Source organism: Diadema antillarum, unplaced genomic scaffold (assembly GCF_040938485.1).
Source record: "Diadema antillarum isolate AM-2024a unplaced genomic scaffold, OU_Dant_1.0 seq00000768_RagTag, whole genome shotgun sequence".
Taxonomy (NCBI): domain Eukaryota; kingdom Metazoa; phylum Echinodermata; class Echinoidea; order Diadematoida; family Diadematidae; genus Diadema; species Diadema antillarum.
In genome coordinates, this window is record NW_027271658.1 from 2,334,540 (window position 1) to 2,357,623 (window position 23,084).

The window sequence follows — 23,084 nt, forward strand, 5'->3', positions numbered from 1 at the left end:
TAATACTTGACAGCATGAGGAGTTATAATATAAGGAGAACTTGATAGTCACTTCTGTCGGTCATTTCTGTTTTGTTTTGTTTCTGTTTCTGCCACATCAGTTATTTTTTCTTTAATATTGTCAAATTAACATAGACAGTTGTTGCAAGTGCAAGTGCTCAACACGTCAGCCGTTTTTACAGGAATATGACTTGATTATATCATTAGGTAACCCCTGTGTACGAGAGCTATTGATCAAATCTGCCGTTTACGTGCGAAATATATCAGTGTCTACGTAGCCTACGTGATTTTTGTTGATTAATAGCCGACCTGTGTGGACTTTTCTTCTTCTTTTTTTCAATTAGTTACACACTTAGAATTGAATATTTTCATAGAAGTTTGACTTTCCTATACGTGTCATAATCATTACTCTCTTCGTTTAATCTTTCTTCAGGATTATGGGGAGTCGCGAATAATGCTGGTATTTCGTGCTTCGGGCAGGCAGAATGGTGCAGCGTTGATATGTTCAAGCGGATCGCCGACGTGAATTTGTGGGGGACAGTCAGGGTTACAAACGCCTTCACCCCGCTGGTCAGACTAGCCAAAGGCATGTACATATTACCCTTCCATTTCACTAATCTGACATAGTGCATAACATTTGCTGTGAATGAGTTCATACTATCGTTATGGAGACAGCGCCCTCTGTGTTCTGATTCAAGACCCAAGACAAATAATGCCCAAGATGTTCTACCTCTCAAAATCTGTTGTATTTTTCATAAGAGGCATCCTGATGGTAAAACGTTCAAATGATTCAGAAGCTGATCGCCCAAAAGTGGCTTTAAATGACTGAAGTGGAAGCTATTTGTAGTACTGGTCGAAAAGCCAGCCGTATCTGGATTGATTTTTTCCCTACCTTTGGATTTAAAAAAGTACGTTATGCGGAGTCTTTATATACATATACATGAAGAGAGAGGGAGAGAGACAGAGACTGATGTGTACGTGCTATTTGAATTAAACAAAAAACTAACAAAGCCAACATTATTGATAATTGTGTAGAAATGTCATTCCATTGTTTGTAAGTCACATATATAGGCATTACAAACAGTTTCGGATGAATATGCTTGAAAATCTGGAATAGCCTTCATAGCCTGTGTCTTTATACATTTAATAAATTTGAAGTTTTTGTTATTATTTTGCAAAAACATGTCACTCGCTTCTCGAAACTGCACATTTTCAGTTGCTGATTTTATGGTAACAAGGCAATTACCACGTCAGTATTCACATCTTTGCCACTGTTTGTTTGTTTCGGCAAAGTAGCTGCTAATTCGAATAACGCACGCCAAACCACTTGAATTGTGATTGAAGTCAGTTAGAACGTCTTAGTCAATGTCAATAGTTCTTCGGGTAGCCAGATTCATGACATCATTTTTATGAAATATATATAAAGGCCCTATGCAAATATTGTATTGAACATGTAGATAGATATACTGATGTATTTACCAACTGCATAGAAGACAAAATTGTGGGTGTCGAGATGCTGTTATATACTTGTGTACTACTCTCCAAGTCAAAATATTGATCATTCTAATAATGGATAGCGGTGTTGCTCTGAGAACGCTTCAAATCCGGTGATACTTTGACCTTTCACATCATAATCCTTGTAAATTTGACAAAGGTGATTTCTTATTTTAGAAATCAAGTTCGAGTTTTTTATTTTTAAGGAAATAGATTTCTTTTGGCATACCACATTCTTCAGTACTATTGCCATAGCAACAACGAATTTCCTTGTCAGATTATGCGTACGCGTCATGGTGACTGTAGTTAGGTCAAGATTTGCTAACACCAACAGCTCAAAGTTTGCATTATAAAATGATAAGATAAAGAGCAGGGTGAAATTCTGACAGATAATACATTAAATATTCATACGCCATACCATAATATCTATAAATGTGATGATAATATAGGCTGGAAATTCTCGGGAGCATCGGAAATGTCTTGCCCTGTATAGAACCATACGTTATAATTGTCTTTGTCACGTGCAAAAAATCCTGATGCCTCCTTTAGACCGGCCAATCTCGTACTGCTATGTACGGTAGTATCAGTATTTGGTCTGCACAAAATGTTCAAAAAAGATCATAAAATGTCTCAAATCATTTCTCTCTCTCTCTCTCTCTCTCTCTCTCTCTCTCTCTCTGTGTGTGTGTGTGTGTGTGTGTGTGTGTGTGCCTGTATGAAACCATGCTTCAGTTCTCGATGTTCGGGAACAAAGGAGTTGATGTCTACTAGAATTCCTTTTTAATGTTTCATAATGATACTGTGTAATCGTGTAGTTCCAATCTGTAAAGCTTGTTTTATAACTGAAAACTCAATGTTACATCTCCTCACAACCTGTCTTCATACATCATGTTGATCTTTTGTATCCACTGTATCCCATATCGTTTAAAAAAAGACATCTTTATAGTAGCAAATAAAAAAGAAATATGAATGCAACTACTATAAAAGTAAGTCGTCAAACTGTGCATATATTACCTCACCAATCAGTATTCCATCATAATTAAGGTTCCTTATCCATCTTTTTCTGGTCCTCACCCTCCCTTAACCTCTTCTTGATTTCCTTCTTTCATTGGTCTGAACGTTTACTCAGGTCGAATAGTGAACATCAGTAGTGTGCTAGCGCGTCAGGGCACGGCCGGTTTCGCCCATTATTCTATCAGCAAACACGGCGTGGAGGCCTTCACGCAGTGTCTACGTTACGAGCTTCGACGCTTCGGCGTGCGTGTCAGCATTGTGGAGCCTGGCAACTTCATGGCGGCGACGAACATCTACACGAGCGACAACATCGACCGAGTGCGCGATGAGCTGTGGGAACATATGAAAGACGAACAGAAGGAGGTCTACGGCAAGTACTTTACAGACATGGTCGACATCGTCCGCTTCTCGAAGACACTCGGTTCGACTGACTGTTCACCTGTGGTCGACTGCTTCCTCGACGCTTTGCTTAACGAGAATCCTCGAATACGATATGAACCCAAAGACATGTATTGGTACTTTCGCACACTTCTCATAGCGCACCTACCTGAGGAGATCTCGGATTTACTGTTTTGATACATTTTCCGATGATCTTATGAATGTTCTCCATAAATTTTTCAATTCTCTCACAATGAATAATAAGGAAAGGAAATATTTGCCTTGAAAATAAGCCAAGAACCATCGTAACACGATGAAACATATCATTTCCATCCTAACAGAGAGAATATCCGAAACTCTCTCTGCACTTTCTAAAATGTTGATGACATACTGTTTTCCCCCTGTACGTCTGAAGATTAGTATCACCAGTGAAGATCTGGAATAAACTGTGCGTCCGTCGAGAAGATCATACTGCAAGTATTTACTTTGATAAACTGTTCTAACAATGTCTAAGTTGATGCGGGTAAGTGTTTGAAGCGGATCAACTGCTACCGTGGCTGCGCACTGCTATGACATGCACAGTGCACAGAACTATCACAGCGCGAAAGACTGATAAACATGAAGAAAATTGCACGCTGCAGTGATGTTGTGGTTTGGCACTAAGTACATGATTACTGCTATTTCTGGTGAGCCACAGTAAAGTTCGTTTCTCGATACATTATCCAGTAGTGTAAAAGCTGTACATGGGGCTTTCGCGTTTCCATAATTCATGATTTAAAAATATTGTTTACCATTGGGAGCTGTGATTTAAAAATGTTCGAGTTATCTCATTAGATGCATATGTGTAGGTCAGTTGTATCACAAAACATCCTACCATTTAAATATTTTGCAGTTAAACCTGAAATATAAGGAGATATTACTATTTTTCTCAATAAACCATAACTGTTGACGGTTTATTCTAGAGACAATTTCATTATAACTATTGTTCCCATTTTGTATATTTAAAAATGTAAACGTTGATTATACTGATTTGTAACGGGTTTACATTGATTATTTCTGATCCTAACTCACATTTCAGACCTATTTTAAAGCAATGAAGCTGTGTTTTTGTTTCATCTACAAATGGTAAATATTGACTTTAACGTAATAGTTTTTAATTAGGGATAATTGAATTGCCAAAAATAAATCTAAGAAAGCATTTGAAATCAACAAGCACCTTGCGATGATCGATAGGTACTTCAATCAAAATCCGAGTATTCATTTTCACCATGAGAAGTGTATTAATTAGGTTGCTTTGTGATGAGGCTGAACCTGCACACTGTAAATTTTCAAAAAGTGTCTCTGTCACGATTGACATGGTGGAGGGAGAAATCAGTGAGGAAGGTAAATAATTCATTGCAAGTTCATGTATTCCTCATATCCAATTATCAACACAAAGACGCGGTTTTCCTATACCGTGTTACGGCACATTATGGTAAATTATCAAAACGTGCAATTTACCAAAATGTATAGTTTGGGCACATTTTGGTGACTGCACATTTTGGTTAAAAACATTTGTTACTAAAATGTGCCGATAGTGCACCTATACCTGACGGGATCGACTGTTACCAAAATGTGCAGTTAAAAGTGGATTTGCCTACACATTTTGGACAATCTGCACATTTTGGTAACTGAACTAAAAACCCATGGATGGGCTTGAGAGTTATTATACGGTCATGGAAATAAGGTGATATGGTCCTACAGTAAAGATAGGCAAGACAAATTTGCTTCCCCGCAAGTCAACCCGCAAAACTTCCCCAGATACGGTACGACAAGGCCTTGAGCATGCTCAAAATATGTTCCGATTAAGTCGCGGGGGTACACACAGAACACCAGTAGGAGACCCTTACCGGCAGCACCTTGCAGGCAACTCCAATGCAGGTACTTCGCAGTACCCTTAAGTCGCTCGTAACAGAAAACAGATCGGTTTCAAGGCTCGAGATCACGCAGGTCGCACTAAACATACGCAAGTAGAAGGTAAGCAGCACGCGTCTAGCAGGTAAGACACAAGCGCAAAAATCGCAAACATTCTTGTCCGCCCGTAGAAAATTTTCCTGCGTTTGAAAATCCCTACTCGCAAAAAGCCCGCGTAGCTTGCCCGGAAAGGTGTGACACGGCCTTACGTGCAAGTCTTGCGTGCGACTTGCGAAGAACAATTTTTACTACCCGGAGGTCCCCGCAGATGACCCGCACATAACAGTACCTAGCACGTATCTAACCCGTAGTCGCCCGGAGGTGCGCACGCCAATCCGTTTTACCCGTAAACATGTTTAGGCCTTGTCACACCTTTCCGGGCAAGCTACGCGGGCTTGTTGCGTATGGGGATTTTCTAGCATACCGGACAATTTCTGAGGGCGGACAAGGATTTGGGCGAGTTGTGCATGTGTGTTACTTGCTGGACGCGTTCTACTTATGTTCTTCTTGCGGGTATTCTGTGTGACCTGCGTGTCAGGCGCGTGGGGGTTGAAAACTCAGTTAGAAATTCATCTGAAGGAATGGCAGAAGTCCAATAGAAATGACAGAATGTCATTATCTTGGCCGTTCTGGCCGCATACGGGGACTGCGAAGTACCTGCGTGGGAGTTGCCTGCGAGGTGCTGCTCAAAACTTGGCTGCGGCTAAATCGGACTTGCGTGCGCACCTCCGGGCAACTAAGGGCGAGATGATTTTCCTGCCTGCTGGAAAAACCTTACTCGCAACAAACCCGCGTAGCTTGCCCGGAAAGGTGTGACACGGCTTTTAGGCTACCGAACTCATTCGGTGGGGACAAAAACCAACTGCACTTACAATTTGTTTTTATGATGATTGTGGAGGAGCAGAAAGTTACCAAAATGCGCCGTCAATGTGCTGCACATTTTGGTAAATTTATTAAAATGTGCAGTTACCAAAATGTGCCGTAATATGTTACGGCACATTTTGGTAACTGCACATTTTGGTAATTTACCAAAATGTGCAATTTACCAAAATGTGCCGTAACATACCGTACTGCAATGAACAAATTAATGATAGGACGGAATCGGTTTTACTCTCCTCACCGAGCTTGACCGAATTACTCTGGGATGGTAGTATGCTACACGGCTTTGTCACATATTTCTTTCAAAGAGATGCTTGGTGGTACAAAACTTCAAAATTGCGTTAGACAAATACATACTGCTACTGAACGTTTTCGACGTGCACTCTATGGAGTAGAACCGCACGTATGAAACAAGAAGCGCGAATATAACAATAATTATATACAAAACGAGCAAACCATTCAAGCGAAACAGTGCGTACGTTGATTGGCTGACGTCAACATGAGTCAGAATCTAAATCAAAAGAGCGCCAATGTGCGTACAAACTCCTTTTGCCTGCATAGAATAGGACTGGTCAGTTGAATGAATGTAGCCTCAAGCATACGCAGGTGAGCGTCGCTCCGGGCTCTACTGACTATGCGAAACTGTGACGAGGTGAAATGCTCAGCGCATGCGCGACTAGTCAGTAAGTGCTGAGCGATAGCAGATGAAGAGTTACCAGCTTTTTGTATGTATTGTTATATTCGCGCTTCTTGTTTCATACGTGCGGTTCTACTCCGAAGAGTGCACGTCGAAAACGTTTAGTAGCAGTATGTATTTGTTTAAGGCTATATTTCTTTCAATGATTACGAGTTTCGATGAAAAATGTAGGATATCCCAATGATGTACACACGGTTAGATTTTAGCAAGATTTCCCATAGAGAATTCTGGTCATGCAATCCCAACCATCAAATCTCAACAGGAAGATGATATATGTATGATATACAGTATATAGTCGACACCATTTTACTGACTGACATACCAGTGCGTGGTAGGTTTTTTTTTTCTGGCTTTATTGACTGCGACTGACTAGTGTATCAACCAGCTACTTATTTGCAGTGAGTTTAAATGAACTTCGTCTATTCTTCTCGGAGTACGACGTAACTTTATTCCATCAAATTGGTACTTGATATCACCACTGATATTTGTCGCAATACTATATGAATCAAGAGATGTGCTACCATTTTACCGGAATGTGTAGATTTTAAATTGTTCAAGTCCTTTAAAGTCTGATTTGCCAAATCGAAATGCCCTCTAGAGAAACCCACAAGCTTGTCTTCCTTCCAATGCACTGTCCACCGCAAGAATGGAGTTTGCAGATTTTCTTCTGTTTTGTCTGAGAAAACCCATTCATATTCCCAGCTTAATATGGCGGCTTTTTATGTCAGTTTCTTCTAGCTCAAATACCCGGCGAGTTAAACAAAGAATAGGGAAGTATTTCCTTAGTTTTATGTCATGCGATATCATGACAGATATGTCTTCCTGTGATCTATCAATTAATCTATCAGCTGAGATTTCACATCAATAGCCTATAAGCAGACTCGCTGATCACTGGCAATAAAGGGCTACAAGTAAATTAAATCACGGCCGTTCCTCCTGTCACGATTGCCTACCAAGTGTAGCGCACTGAGCTCCAAATAAAACCTGTAGATCTAATGATAATGATAATAAACAATAGAACAGTCGCTTTCTCCTAAACGGGCTTTAAGGTTACATGAATAAATAAAATACATGTGTATAATAGTGCCCTCGCGCTCTGAATACTATAATGTCCGAGGGCTTGAAACCCACCGCACTTTAAACACTTTTCATCTTTTAAATTTTGTCTTCATTGCTGCAATGGTAACCCTTCACGTTCCACACTGCCACTGAGCTATTCCTGGAAATTCCCTTTACATTTGGTGTGAGATAAATTACGTTCATACAACTGCTCCATTATCTCAATCAACATGTCTTCGAAAATCTGAATTAAAAAAAAATCACATGAGATTAATAATGCATTTAAAGCCGTGTGATTACTGAGATCAGGGAAGCAGAGGCCAGACTTAACCCCTAATTTATTGAAAAGGTGTGTGTTTTTTATTTTTTGTTTTTTACGTAACAAGCTCACTTTAGGAGTTGCACATTTTTAGTATACTAGTATTACTTTGGAACAGCCATCTTGCACTTCAATTATCTGATTCTCTTGCCACCCTGCTTGCTTGCTATTCTATTCTTGCAACTCGTGATATGCCTTCTTCGATTTCATTACGCATGAAGTATTTGCCATGATCGTTTAAACAAAAGGAAATAGTAAACCAGCTATTGAAATTCAAACTTAAAACAATGTGATGCAAGAAAGTCATGAAGGGCTTTACTGAGGAACCACTATATCTACAAGACAATGTAAATGATAAGGGATAAGTGGTATTGGTAGCTAACAAAGAGGAGACATTGTACCGAGGTTAAATGAAATACGAATGATATCATACATCATTGACTTCAGTGAAACCTCAATGGATCCTTCACATCATGAAGGCTAAGTGATTATGTGGATTTATCTTCATGCGATTATTTATGTAACAAAAACCGTATAGTTTTGCACGACAAATTCTAGATCCAGAGTAGCGCTTGGAAATTAATCTGCTGCATAAAACCCAAGATATGGAAAGCCGCCATATAGTGCTAAAAATTTAGTACAAACGATTCCTGTATGCAATGAGCTAGATGTCACTAAGTAATCACAAACAATAGTAATATACGAACGTTATTTCATTGTTCAACCAGTATCCGTGGTTCTGTTCATGTATACAATTTGCTTTAATGAGGTTTAACGCGTAACTGAGTGTAAAAAGTATATAAAGATACAATGTTGACTTATGTTTGTGTTTTGCTAAGACAAATCTAACTTTCCATTTGTGCTTCGTGATGAATATTTCTAATAAAACAACTATCCCCTGGAAGGTAAGATTATATATGTATATATATATACATATGTATATATATATATATATGTATATATATATATATATATATATATATATAAATATATATATATATAAGAAGAACGAGTCTCAAATACGCCATCTGTAGATCCAACAAGAAGGCGTATTTGAGACTTATTCTTCTTATAATTATAACATTCGAAGTCCAACTCGTGGAAGATTCCAAGATGTATATTATATGGGAGGTGGTTTTTGATCGGAGGAATTGGTATGCGTTGTTTTGTATACTCATAAAATGTATTAATTCTTTAGTTCCACTAAAAAAATGAATAACAGGTCATGGAATGATGAAATCTGTCCGAAATGGAAGGTTGTACCGTATTGTAGGAAAAACATACCCTCTCTAAAAACAAAACAACAAAACACAAGCTGATTTCAGCATAGCTTTGTTTTTTAACGACACATACCGCTACTTTGCTGCGTACCCCCCCCCCCATGTCACTTATTCCGATGAAGAGGGAAGATTATTGCAAACGTTGCATGTTACAATTGCTACCACCAATTTGATATCCGAAACGGTAGTCGTGAACGAACATTTTGAATGAATGCTCTGGGACAACATATGAGTCTTACGTCCACTGCCTTAGGTAGGACAGACCGAAAACATTGTACGAGAGGACACGTGGTAGTTCACAAATACAACAAACACATGCCCACGTGAACTTGAAAAATGGGTCTAAAACCAGACTTCTTTTTCTGACATCCACGTTGTAGACGTCAATGTGAAGGGATCATGATAAGATCAAGAACTGCTGCAACCAAACTACTGGATGCAGACGCATATGTGTACAGGATATAATTGGAATGGTACTATTTAGCAAGAAGTAACTGCCAATGGAAACAATGCTACTACGTCAGCTAATATGGCAAGCTGATATAAGAACCTGATTCTGCGTCAAGGTTAAGGATATCCATGCAGGTTTACATTATTGTGGTGTCCTCTTCTTCTCTTTCCCGTCAGAAAAAAAAATTGATCGTCTGTTGGTAGGCGTATTGTCCAATATGTATGTATATGTATATATATATATATATATATATATATATATATATATATATATACATACATACATATAAGATAACTACAGAGGAAAACGGAAGTAACGATGCTTTTACCTAGGTCGCGTAATCTAATAGACTTTAGTAATATTTCCTCTTGTGATATGCTGTGTCCATTATATGCAAATTATTATATATCTCACTGTATATGGTTATGAACATTCTTATAATAAAACGGGTCTGTGGAGTGGTTTGTGTAATTCTACAAACTTTACTTTGCATGTTGTCATAATTTCTTTCTGTTTATACATGTAAACGAATATGGCGTTATGGGAATGTGACACACTCACACGCACACACACACACACACGCACACACACACACACGCACGCACACACACACACACACACACATATATATATACATAAATTTTCGGGCGATTTGCCCTTTCTCAAGTGTTCTTGATTCTAAGAGAACACTTGAATCACTGTCTTCATAGAATCAAGAACACTTGAGAAAGGGTGGATCGCCAAAAAATTTGTGTCAAAATAAACTGTTGGTATTGACAAGATGAACTTGAACTCTGTTCTATTTTTAGTATTATTTTACCAACACCCGGACTACTTACTCTCTCTCCCTCTCTCTCCCTATATATATATATATATATATATATATATATATATATATATATATATATATATATATATGTATGTATATATCAATATATATATGTACACACACACATAATAGTACCTTCCTTAAGAAACGACCGATGTTTTGCTACTTGATTCGATCTCTTCTCGCTTAGATTTGATAACATTTTTTTTCAATCCTCTACAATTTACCTCCTAAAGAAAGAAATATCTAAACTCAGACGACTTAAAATTTTCAGCTATAGCCTCTTTACGTTCACTAAAAAAATCAGACCATATATCTTCAGTGCTAAGTCTCTGCAATGGCTTCCAGTAGACAAACGAATCTCTGAACAATTATCATGATGATTCATCATGCAATCTATTCGTCTTCTCCTGATCATATGAGTAAATCAATTACATCGCACAAATCAACCCGAAACTTACTTTCTTTAGCAGATGCACAAATATTTCTTGTACAAAAAGCCAAACGCTCACTTTGATATAATCTCCCGCAACAGACAAGAAAGAAAGAAAGAGAGAAAAGAAACCAATTCAAAGAGTACTGATTCAACATTTAATAATCCATTCCTTACTTTCTAATTTTTGTTTATGTACACTTCTGTTTCTGTGTATGATGTCATGTATGCTTCATTATTTGTATCGAAGTGCGCTACACAAGTAGCATCCGTTATTTCTTTTTTAAAATCATAATCAATAGGCTTGCACACACTATATTATGAAAGCGCCCAAGGGAAATATAAATATGTTCACAATTATAATCAAGGAAAACTAGAGCACTCGGCCGGGGGATCCGTTCGAGGACAAGCATCCCCGAACCGGTCCGCCAATATCCCATCTGGATGTTTTTCGGGGTTTTTTTAAGGCCAAAATGTGATATGATATGGCAACTGTCGCGGGATACAATGAAATCCGACGAGAAATGCAGCTGGTATAGCACATACTAGGTGTCACAAAAACATTTCCCACTTTTGATCTTTAATAGTTAAAATTATACACATCAGATAACACTGACATTGATGTGAGCAATAGCTTAATAGTGTACAATTTTGAGGTAATTTGGAAATGAAAGCATAAATCAGTTTCATTAAATTCAAAATTTATTTTGAAGTTAGGGTTCAGATTTTGCTCTATTTTCAACCCTCTGTACAAAGTTTTATTTTTGCACAGGGGTCGTAATTGATGTGTACGGGAGTGTGTGGTTAACATCCAGACAATGTTCCTTGACAATGGCCATAAGGGTTGAATGCTTTATTATTCTATTCATGAGGAATTCCACTATCACAACTAGACTTTGTTCATCCTCAGCTAATGTAGTGTATGCAGGCTTACTTTCTTCATGTGCAAACATTTCACCCTTTTCCATAAATTAGATTAGCAGTGCCCAGGGTAATCCATCATTTGATTTGATTTGATTTATTTATTCTCCGTGTGGCATCATTTACAATTTTTTAATCAATATTATCAAACATAATAATTTATATACAAATGTGATACTCATTATAGCTAGTTTCTACAATTTCAAAATTTTTTGATTACACATACATCTGTGACATAATTACAGTACATGCGTTATGAATTACCATACAGAACGGTCGCCAATAGTAAGCTATAAGCTTGACCCTTTGGCAACCGATGATATATACGTTTATCATGAATTATTAATAAAGCAATCATGTACCTAGTCAGCAGAGCTCTGAAAATGTGGTATTCGTAGTATTCATGTCCATTGTTTAGGGTCATTGTAAGCACACACTCACATACACATCGTTATGTCATGTGTAAAGTTCAAATTTTGTACAGAGGGTTAAAATTTGACCAAAATCTGGAACCTAACTTTAAGATTAATCATGGATTTAATGAAACTGATTTATGCTTTCATATTCAAATCATTTCCAACTAAATTATACACTATTCAGCTATTACTCATATCAATGACAGTGTTATCTGATAAATAAATTTCAAACTTTTAAGGATCAATAGTGGGAATGTTTTTTGTAACACCTCATACAAGAAATATGACATGGCATCATACAAAAGTCAGAACAATGAGGGCGCTGTCAATGAAAACATTAAAGGAGACCTCCGGATGATTTTCAGATTTTACATTTGAACAACTATAAATTAGTTATACTGAGGACAGAGTTTCAGAATTTATGATAGCTGGGATGAAGAATAAGAATATTTTCAAAATTCAGAACAAATTACAATGAACATGGATGATGACATAGCAGAGTCACCATAGGAATGCATGAGTTGGGGCTCATGGAAACAGAATAAAAGAAGAAGACATGCATAGATTATACACAGATGAACTCGCAAGCAAGTGGTATTGTAATGGAATTGCACAGCTACATTTCTGAAATATGTGAACCTCCTATGTCATCATCCTTGTTCAGTGTAATTTGTTGAAGGTTTTTCAAAGTATTGTTTCTCTGATCAAGAACCACAACAAATTCCACAAATCTATACCTGGAGTTGTCGATTAATGTACTACATGATGTGAAATCATGAAAATCGTCTGGAATTTCCCTTTAATTGCTACCTTCAACCCTTCCCCCTCATATAGTAGAGGTCATATTTCTTAGTTGAGTTTTTAACATCATAAATGAGTTTTTGACGGTATTTGCCCCTACATTATATGAGAAATTACACATTGCAGGGTTGTAAAGCTTCTCAAAGGGACACTTTTGAAAATAATGCCCTTTGGGTTTTTTTTTCAAAAATAAATCTTGCAGTTTTTATTAGTTTTCATAAGATGAATACATAGATGCAGGCAGTTATCCTTGATTAAGGGGGTGTCATCATCACCTTATTACCTACAAAGTACTGTAAAACACTTTGATTTATCAAACAGATTAACTTTATGTATTTTGAGCTGTTTCAGTGGTAGCCCAAACAAAGAAATACATTAAAATGCCACAATCATTCTAAAGTTATGTGATACTGATGACTACTATACTAAGATCTAGTACCACAAGAACATAATAAGAAAACAGATTGTAGTTAAGCAGAGGTAGGGGGTAGAGGGGGAAGGGGGGGGGGGGTAGGGGGAGGGATTTGACAGAATAGATCAACATAGACCAGCAGAGCTTGTATGGGATGAATACTTCCCATTGACTTGTGTGCATTGCGTGCATTCTCTATAGGGCTCACACGGGTAAATGATTCCCCATAGAGACGTTTGTTAAAATTAATGTACTACGTTTGTTAAAATTAATGTACTACATGATGTAGAATTATGAAAATCGTCTGGAATTTCCCTTTAATTGTTACCTTCAACCCTCCCCCCTCATATAGTAGAGGTCATATTTCTTAGTTGAGTTTTTAACATCATAAATGAGTTTTTGACGGTATTTGCCCCTACATCATGTGAGAAATTACACATTGCAGGGTTGTAAAGCTTCTCAAAGGGACACTTGAAAATAATGCCCTTTGGGGTTTTTTTCAAAAATAAATCTTGCAGTTTTTATTAGTTTTTCATAAGATGAATACATAGATGCAGGCAGTTATCCTTGATTAAGGGGGTGTCATCATCACCTTATTACCTACAAAGTACTGTAAAACACTTTGATTTATCAAACAGATTAACTTTATGTATTTTGAGCTGTTTCAGTGGTAGCCCAAACAAAGAAATACATTAAAATGCCACAATCATTCTAAAGTTATGTGATACTGATGACTACTATACTAAGATCTAGTACCACAAAAACATAATAAGAAAACAAATTGTAGTTAAGCAGAGGTAGGGGGTAGAGGGGGAAGGGGGAGGGGTAGGGGGGAGGGATTTGACAGAATAGATCAACATAGACCAGCAGAGCTTGTATGGGATGAATACTTCCCATTGACTTGTGTGCATTGCGTGCATTCTCTATAGGGCTCACACGGGTAAATGATTCCCCATAGAGACGTTTGTTAAAATTCAACATTCAAAAATTTCTGTAAAATAGCTGGGAGACATGAGGTGTTTCATTTTCACTTACCTGGATAAGTGAGCTATACCCTGTCATCCATCAAATTTCCAAGGCGGGTTCTTAATTCAGCTCAAACTCTGTCCAAGGGTCCGCAAAGCCAGACTACGAGTTCTTTTCACTAAAAAAAAATCACCTATTTTCTGTACATGCACCCCCAATGAAATATAGTCCCTTCAAATTCCATGAGAAAAGCTTTCATCTTCAAACCAAAATGCAGTTTGTAAAGGAATTCATACTCAATGTCTGCAGCTATTTAGTTTTATGCCAAACTGCATCAATGATTTTTAATTAAATTTTTTCTTCATTCATTTTGGTATCTTTGGTACGAATTTGTGAAGGGGTCTGGGACATTCCATGTTATTTACAGGTGTGAGCCCTAAACCTCCATAGAAAGATTGCGTAAAATCCGACAAGAAATGTGGCTGATAGAGTACGTAAAAGAAATAAGACAGCGTACAAGTCGAACACTGAGGGCGCCGTCACCACAAACGGATGTGTCCTACATGTAGAATGACCACCCATACACGTCCTTGGCAAGCCTAAATAAAATCCGTCGAGTAACAATCAAGGTATTGCATTAATAAGCATTTTTGCAAATTTTGACCTGATCAGGATAACCTTTGACCTTGTAAAAGGTGGAACATTGGGGACAGCATTACTTAGAGATAGATGTTTAGATTTGACTATGATACGTTCACATACCAAATTTGAAAAAAAAAAAGAATCGGTCGAGAGACACTGCCAGTATCGCGCACACAAGCAAACTCTTAAAACTTTACCTTTTTGTGTATATACACGGAACGAGCGAGGTCGCCACCACCAAAAACGATAGGCGTCTTCGTTTTACCATAATGCACCTTCAGCCGGTAGAGTGCTCACCTCCCCCTAAAAAAAAAAAAAAATAAAGAAAAAAATGTCGCTGTTCGGGGGATACAATAACCTCACCAGAAGCTTGCAGACCGGCAACATAAAAAAACAGAGCTTGTGTTCATAGAAAAAAATGTTTTATATCTTTTGTCTCGTATTTACCTGCCAGGTACCTCATCAATTAGACAGGCGTCACACTGTTCCGAAATACGTTTTTGAGCAAAGATTATACATGATAAAGGAAATGTTCCAATTTGGTTCCGCATAAATATCGGATCATCTTAGCCATCGTAAGACCGCCAGTAGAGTTTCTCAGGCTCAATCCATGGGGCTACTGGTGTATATAGTAGCTCCTTGCTCAAGCAGCAACTTCGTGAGAGGTGGTAAAGTATTCGTGTAGCCATTGTGTTTCCTTCGTGTGTACTTCTCATACACATCTTAATAAATATTCACATTTTCGTATAGCCTTCGCTTGTGGTTCGGGTGCCATCTTGTGTCAGGTATCATACTTGCTTCGGCTGTTGATTCGCTGATGACCAAGTTCAGGGTCAAGTTTGCAATGAACTAACAATCCCATATTCGTATTGCCATCTTGTGTCAATTTCAGGACAGTGTGACAGCAATCTTACTGAGAGGGCAAATACATGACTATATGGATTCCTGCCTGCCTTGTCACACGAGTAAAGGGGGTTCGTGCCACAAAAGGCGCACGATGTACATTTGGGATACTGACACGCTTAAGCTACGGTCACAAAGGTTCGTACGAACGATGCGTTCGTACGAATGTCACTGTTCGTACGAATTCTGGAGTTCGTAGAGATTCGTAGATGGGGGCACAGATTCTTACGGCCTTCTTACGAATTTCGTACGAACGCTGTTTAATTCGCAAGAACAAACTGTGTACCTACGACTTACGAGTCCCTTACGAACGCCTTACAAACTCGAAAAGTTGTTCATAAGAACGCCGTACGAATCTCTGTTCGTAAGGCATTCTTACGAAAGACGTAAGAGTCCTCTATGAACAACTTACGGCGTTCTTACAATCATCGTAAGAATTTAAGGCTTCAAGAATTGTATCTCGACAATGCAAAATCTTGCGTAGTTGTTACGTTTGTACGACTCCTTACGAAGAGAGGGTTTCGGACGAAGTTAAAAAAAATCTTGGACAAGACCATCGACCAGGCTACGAACTTACGAACGGTCTACGAACGGTCTACGAACGCTGGTTTCGTACGGCCTTCTTCAGAAGATCTTACGAAATTGTCTACAAATCGTTCATACGGCGTTCGTAGCAGTTCTTAATGGTATTTGTGACCGAGCCTTTAACAGTCTCTGAAGCAAATGCTGCCTCAGCAATCCTGTTTTCCAGTCAAAGTATCTTGCATTAAAATGTCATTCTTTACCACCTTATCTTCCTCTTTTCTCTTGCCCCTTGACAACGTGAGAAGTTTTAGAGTAGGAGATAAATAATTTGCTTTGTAGACAACACTTTTTGCACTTTTGTACGGAAATATGATGCATGTGCTACGAATCGCATCCATTCACGAAAACTTATTGCTCTTTGTACTGTCGGGGGTACAAGGCCACTAAACTAAACCAGCGTAACAATCAACTGAACTGTTTGCATTACCAGTGCACTCAACGGATCACATGCGATTATACACCATACACAACTCGATAGTTTTCTGTATTAAGTCTGAAGGCAGTCACTGGCAAGCAAAGGCTCCAGGGTTGGATAACAACACAACGTAGACCTCTGCGGTAAGTAAACCGATCTCAGTCAAATATGGATCATACCACATGTAAGGCCAGTTTCTTGTCAATTACAACACATCTGGTTAGAATACATGCTTTTCATGATAGTGCTAGGCTGTAATTGAATCAATGTTAATCAGCCCTGGCAAGTAGTCTGCTGCTAGATCAAATTCCACCATTGAGGCCAAATTCAAACTGTGTTGGTAAATCTAATTATAATTTCAGATATGAGATGTATGACACAAGCATAGCAAACCAGTTCCAGAGGTTGTCTATCTGCAGTCATCGTGGATGAGATGGCCGAGAAGAAGCCTGCGAAATCTTTGGTGAGACACGTCGGTGGATGCCATTGTGGTGCTGTCCGGTTTGAGGTTTGGGCTCCATCCAAGGTGGCAGTGTGGGATTGCACGTAAGTTAATCGCGTAAGATGGTAGGAGAAAGGCAATACAAGGATGACGGAACTGTTACGCTATTATTGTTGTTCCTTTGAAAGCGCAAATTACAAAATGGGAAAACGTCTTCAAGAGTGAAGTGCGTCATGCATAGATGAAACTGGTTTTATTGATTAATAAAGCAATTCTCTTCATTTTCTTTTGATACCCATCATACAGGTTTGCAACGGTAAAACTTTATCTAGGATGTATTTCTTTTCTTTTTTCTATGGGTAAGGATAGGGGATGTAGTGTAGCATGATGGGTCAAGGGATGAGTGGTGCAAGTGGTCAGGTAACATCGCATCACACAGTAATTAGTGTGAGTGAGTGAGGTGTTTGTACTGGTGTCCCTGTTACATTCAGTGTTATCCCTGTTTAGGTTAGGTGAGGGGAATGCAGGGAGAATACCCATTTGAGACGCAGAACTATGCATCTAAAATACTGATTTTATTCCATGGGAACTAATTTTCAGTAAGCAGTATTGCACATTCTGTCCTAATGCGTGAACTTCTCAATGACGAGTTTTTTTATTCACAGTGGATGTTTGCGCGTGCATCTATGGTTTCAGCAAACCCCGCAATACCAGATAAGAAACAAGGGAGCGTGAAAGATTAGAACGTTCAACATTGACTAGGAAGGCACCTTGTTCGTGACGATACAGCCAGAAAGCGACGCACTCTTTTCGGCTTCAGAAGCTAAATAACAAGAGAGCAATACAAGGAGAGAATGTACACATTACCACCCCCGCCCCCTACGAGCCGTGTCTTTTAAATCAGCCCTCGTCCCGTCTGTTCCGCAGCACACTTATTGTGTGACCTATATGCAGGCTATAAGGAGAAGGAATGGTTGAATTGACTGTACATTGATTGTTCTAATGTACTTATTTGGCATATTCCCAGTAAACAGGTTAAGTAATGATCTCCAGTGTCCATTATTTTGTACTTCTTATCTTTGCTGCCGAGTGTAATCACCCAACATGTCCTTGAACAAAAGTATGAGATATCCAAGTACTGTATCTTGGAAACTTTTGTTACTATGTGAAAAAAAAACGCCTCCAAACAGCACTGATATAACAATTCAGTTAAGTAAACATGAAATTTACTATCCAGCCCCTGTAATCACACTAGCAGTGAAAGCCACCGATATGATTATATTACCGGTACAGACAGATAAAGAAGCTGTTCGTTTGGATTGGAATGAACTGGTTTTGATTCGCTTACACTGACCTGAACTGGTTTAAATTGGGTTTATCTGGGATATATCCACTCACACTGAGTGTTACTTTCACAGTATCATGCAACTTGATACTCTTTCACTTGTGATACTTATCCTCTTTTGTAACATTGATATCTTCGACGGGAAGTTACAAAAATTGAACTGAAATAACATGACCAAATTGAAAAGCACGAGAAAACAATCGCCAGAGACATTTCGTATCCTGCACATTCTTCTATTTTCCTTATCAATCCGGAAGCCGCACATTCATTTTACTTCACACGTCAACAACGAGAGGATTTACAAGTATCGTAAGATATGTTTTGCTACCAGATGAGATGGCCTTTGTGGCGTCCACATGTGATGAAGTACATACCAATGATTTTCTGCTCTCTCTCGCTCTCTCTCTCTTTCTTTCTTATAATACATCATAATTAGGTTATTTCCACCACCATAATCTTGGGATACAATAGATACAAACTATGACTATATACATTGGTAATAAGGATTTGCATATTATGAGTACAGATTTGGTTACATCGTATTTTGTTCTCCCTCTATTTGTTTGTTTGTGTGTGTGTCTTGTTTTTCAGATGCTCAATTTGCGTGATGAAACAGAACAAACAGTTTCTCGTACCGGACTCTCAATTTCGAATCTTGAAGGTACCTCATAACATCATAATCATCTCTCTCATCTATATATATGATACATTTATATATATGATATGTGATATATGATATATGATATTGTGACGAACTCGCCTTCTCGTCGTGAATTAAGAGAGTGTATTTGACTGTCTGTACAAATGCCTCCGCGAGCCGTGTCAGGATGGCCGAGTAGGCGGGATTCGTTTTGTTGCAGTTTACAACGATCCCTTTAAATTATTAAAACTACTAGTCTGTACGCTACCATGTATTATGTTGTGTCAGAAGCAGCTCACCAACACAAGCGGCACACATACCAAGTTCAGCATCACTTAAAGTATGTCACTCCCAAGCGTCACTTGTAGAGGATGTTAAATTGGTACACTTTTTTGTTACCAACTTTTGCTACCAACTCTTGCTACCAAGTTCTGCTACCAACTTTTGTTACCAACTCAGTCACGCTAACGTGGAACACCTTTCACAACCATATGGTGGCACAGGTATCGTTGATGGCACGGGGTAAAGTGCTACATCGCACCGTTACCAACTTCCTCAGGTGACGACTGGAACTTGGATTGGGTACGGACTATGCGACAAGTCACACTACCATTATACCCGGAATCCAATGATGACGACTGGAACTTGGATTGGGCACGGACTATGCGACAAGTCACATTACCAATATACCCGACATCCAACGGCATGCTAGTTGGTCTTCTCAGGAACAGTGCTCCAGCTCAGGAACATGTACCACCACTCTGCACACCGCTGCTTGGTGATAGAACTCTCAAGAACACACAGTGGAGTGATCAGTTCAGGAACATATGTTCAGTTTAATACACGTAGAAGTGAACATGACCAACACATTTGAATTTATCATGTACGGGCTACTTGTTGTGGACTATGTCACACACGTCCACTTTATATGCCTCTCCTCCTATCGCGGAACGAGGAGGCAATCCCGCACGGCCGTAAGCGTGGAGAAAAATACCTGCAGTAGTCCTTCAAGTTATTTACAATGTTGGCGTGGTTACAAAATTCGTACAACGATTATACATTTTAGCAGTATCTCTTGTACATGGTTACTATAATTCGGCATGTATCATCGGTCTAAACCGGAGTTGGTATTAAAATAATCCAAACTTGCCCATGACAAACAAGTAACCACATATCTAATAATAAATGTTAAAACTCATAATAATGCACTACCACATTACAGCATTTGCCAAACGTTCCAATAGTGCCCCTTTCTATGCTATAGGCACAATCGATCATAACAAATTATAATCGAAACGGTTAAATCGAATCGGTTCCACCGAATTTCGTTACAATATATATACATATATATATATATATATACATATACATATATAATTATATATATATATATATATATATATATATATATATATATGATATTTATGTATGTATCCATGTCCGTACCTAGGATTTTTATGGGTGAGTTCGAAATTAGAAAAAATGGACCTCTTCCGGGTCAGCTGACAAGCAAAAAAAAAAAAAAAAAAGGCTCCTCGTGCTATTTTTTCATTTCTCGTGGGTTTCATCGGCTGACATATTGTATACGCATAGATGAAATAGCATCCCACCTGTTTTTTAATATCTATGATAGTTTTATCAGCAAGTGAAATCCACGAGCGTAAAAGCCATTTTAGCAGAGGTTCCTGAATCCTAATTCAGAACAAATCATTACTTATCTCAAATGAATATTTAGCAGTAAAATGAGAATATCACTATTTATCATTATTCCTCATTATCCACTTAACATTCATCATGCACTTTGCCACCTTTATCAGTTATAAAGTTTGGCCTTGGAATTAATATGATTGGAATCGGAGGACGATGAAATAGCTTTGAAAATGAAATATGACGGGTCACTGAGTGTAGTGCTTAACAACTTCAGTACATGTATCACATTATACTATTTTTAACACAAATTGTCTACTTCTGTATGCTGAATTAGTGTTGAATCGCTTATGTTTCCCAACCATGTCTCAGGGTGAGGATCAATTAACATGCTACACATTCAACACTCATCAGGCAAAGCACGTCTTCTGCAAGATCTGCGGTGTCCAAAGTTTCTTCTCACCCAGGGCCTACCCAGGAGGAAAAGGTACGAGAAATGAGAAAACGGAGTTACATTTTACGATAGAGATTACATACGAAGTCATTTCTTGATTCAAGTGAGGACAACAATCTCCTTCATTCTGTTCGATGTGCGTATACCAACCATCCATTTCACTGATACAGCTTCTGACTCAACAATGTTCGCAGTGTTACCATTAATGTAAATACTCAGTAACGTTTCTGTTAAAAAAAGAAGAAAAAGAAATCAGGCCGGAACATCCCCCATCTTAGGGTAAATCTATTGTTTACCATTTTAAACTTTTGTGTCCTTCCACAAAGGGTACAATAATTGTTCTATCAAAGCCCTCGTATCCCACGATACAAGAGTATTCATTAGAGTATTTCCACTCGAAGTAACCAATATTGACTTATAAGTAAATCACCCTTTTAGATAATTTAATGTTTGTAAATTGCGTCTATTTGTGGAAATACTAGTATTATGGTATGTATACTGTTTGGTCCACAGCAGACATTTAAGTGCGACTCTCAGTGATTTGTATATTAAGATATGTTTTGACATGTGTCCGTGATGATCTATAGGTTCTCTTCTGTCTTACAGCTGTGAACAATGGGGTTTTTTTTTAACTCTCTGCTTAAGTGTCTCGAAATGGCTTTGAAAGTGAGCGCAGTGTCAAACATGGCACTTAATGAATTTGCCAAATTATCTATGGCTGAATGATAAGAGTCTTATTAGGAATTCTTGTTTTTTGCTATTTCACTGCATTTTTTTTTTAATTTCAATCTTTGCCGTTATGCACGCCAAAGCTACAATCAATATGATCACTTTATGACTAGATACAATTGTAGATAACTACCGCTTGACAGTATTAAAGGGGAAGGCTAGTAACTGATCAGTGGGAATCAGTGGAAATGCAGGGAGATGATTGTTCCAATCCTTATGGGATTCATTCATTTAATGCTCCGTCACTGACCAGGGACGCTAACCTGGAAGCATTAAACTGCACATTACTTGAATATGAGACCATTCTGAATCAAATCATTTTCACACAACAATAGATATACAATGAACTCTTGAATGAATCCCATAAGGATTGGAATAATCATCTCCCAGCATTTCCACTGATTCCCACTGATCAGTTACTAGCCTTACCCTTTAAAGTGCCATGTCACATGTTTCCCTTTAAGCCGTCAGTCCCCACTGTCTTGACGAAGGCACCCTGGAAGGCCAGACACTACAGACGTTTGATGGACGGAATTGGGAGGCTGCATTTGAAACTCTTGGAGGTTCACACAATCTGGAATCTTGAAGGGAAGAATATCTCAGAGAAAACAAAATATGACTATCCCAACCGGATGAGATCAAGAAAAGTTTGAGTGAAATTCAATAAATATCAACTTCATGGACATTCACATGTCAGCAAGTGACTTTTTATCGCGTAATATCTTGTTTTATCTTCTTTTTTCTTTGTGATGACGTACTCCCTCCTGCCCCTCTAGGTTTGGTTCCATCACGCCTAATATAGTGATAGGCCTACTCATACATCGTATTCTTACAATATACCCTGTACAAAGAGAGAAGGAACACACTTGTTCTTGCCCTCGATTTTCTCAAATATAATTTCAATCTGTCGTTGTTGTTCCTCTGTTTGTGGTACGCAGCGCTCTCTCACAGTGCTGTTACACCTGTTTTACTGTCTTCTTG

At 38.4% G+C, this 23,084-nt stretch overlaps 2 protein-coding genes across 2 annotated transcripts in view; both read left to right on the top strand.

Annotated features, from left to right (window-relative positions):
- Positions 1-3,420, top strand: part of LOC139738806 (D-beta-hydroxybutyrate dehydrogenase, mitochondrial-like) — a 49,355-nt gene extending 45,935 nt beyond the window's left edge. The window contains exons 2-3 of the mRNA XM_071649443.1: positions 433-585; positions 2,623-3,420. Of these exons, the coding sequence (XP_071505544.1) occupies positions 433-585; positions 2,623-3,083 (614 nt within the window). The 3' untranslated portion in view covers positions 3,084-3,420. The remainder of the gene's footprint in view (positions 1-432; positions 586-2,622) is intronic.
- Positions 3,421-17,279: 13,859 nt separating this feature from the next.
- Positions 17,280-22,689, top strand: LOC139738794 (centromere protein V-like). The gene is made up of 4 exons (XM_071649433.1): positions 17,280-17,392; positions 19,225-19,294; positions 21,293-21,407; positions 22,568-22,689. Exons 1-4 carry the CDS (start codon positions 17,280-17,282, stop codon positions 22,687-22,689), a joined length of 420 nt encoding a protein of 139 aa, XP_071505534.1.
- Positions 22,690-23,084: the final 395 nt, after the last annotated feature.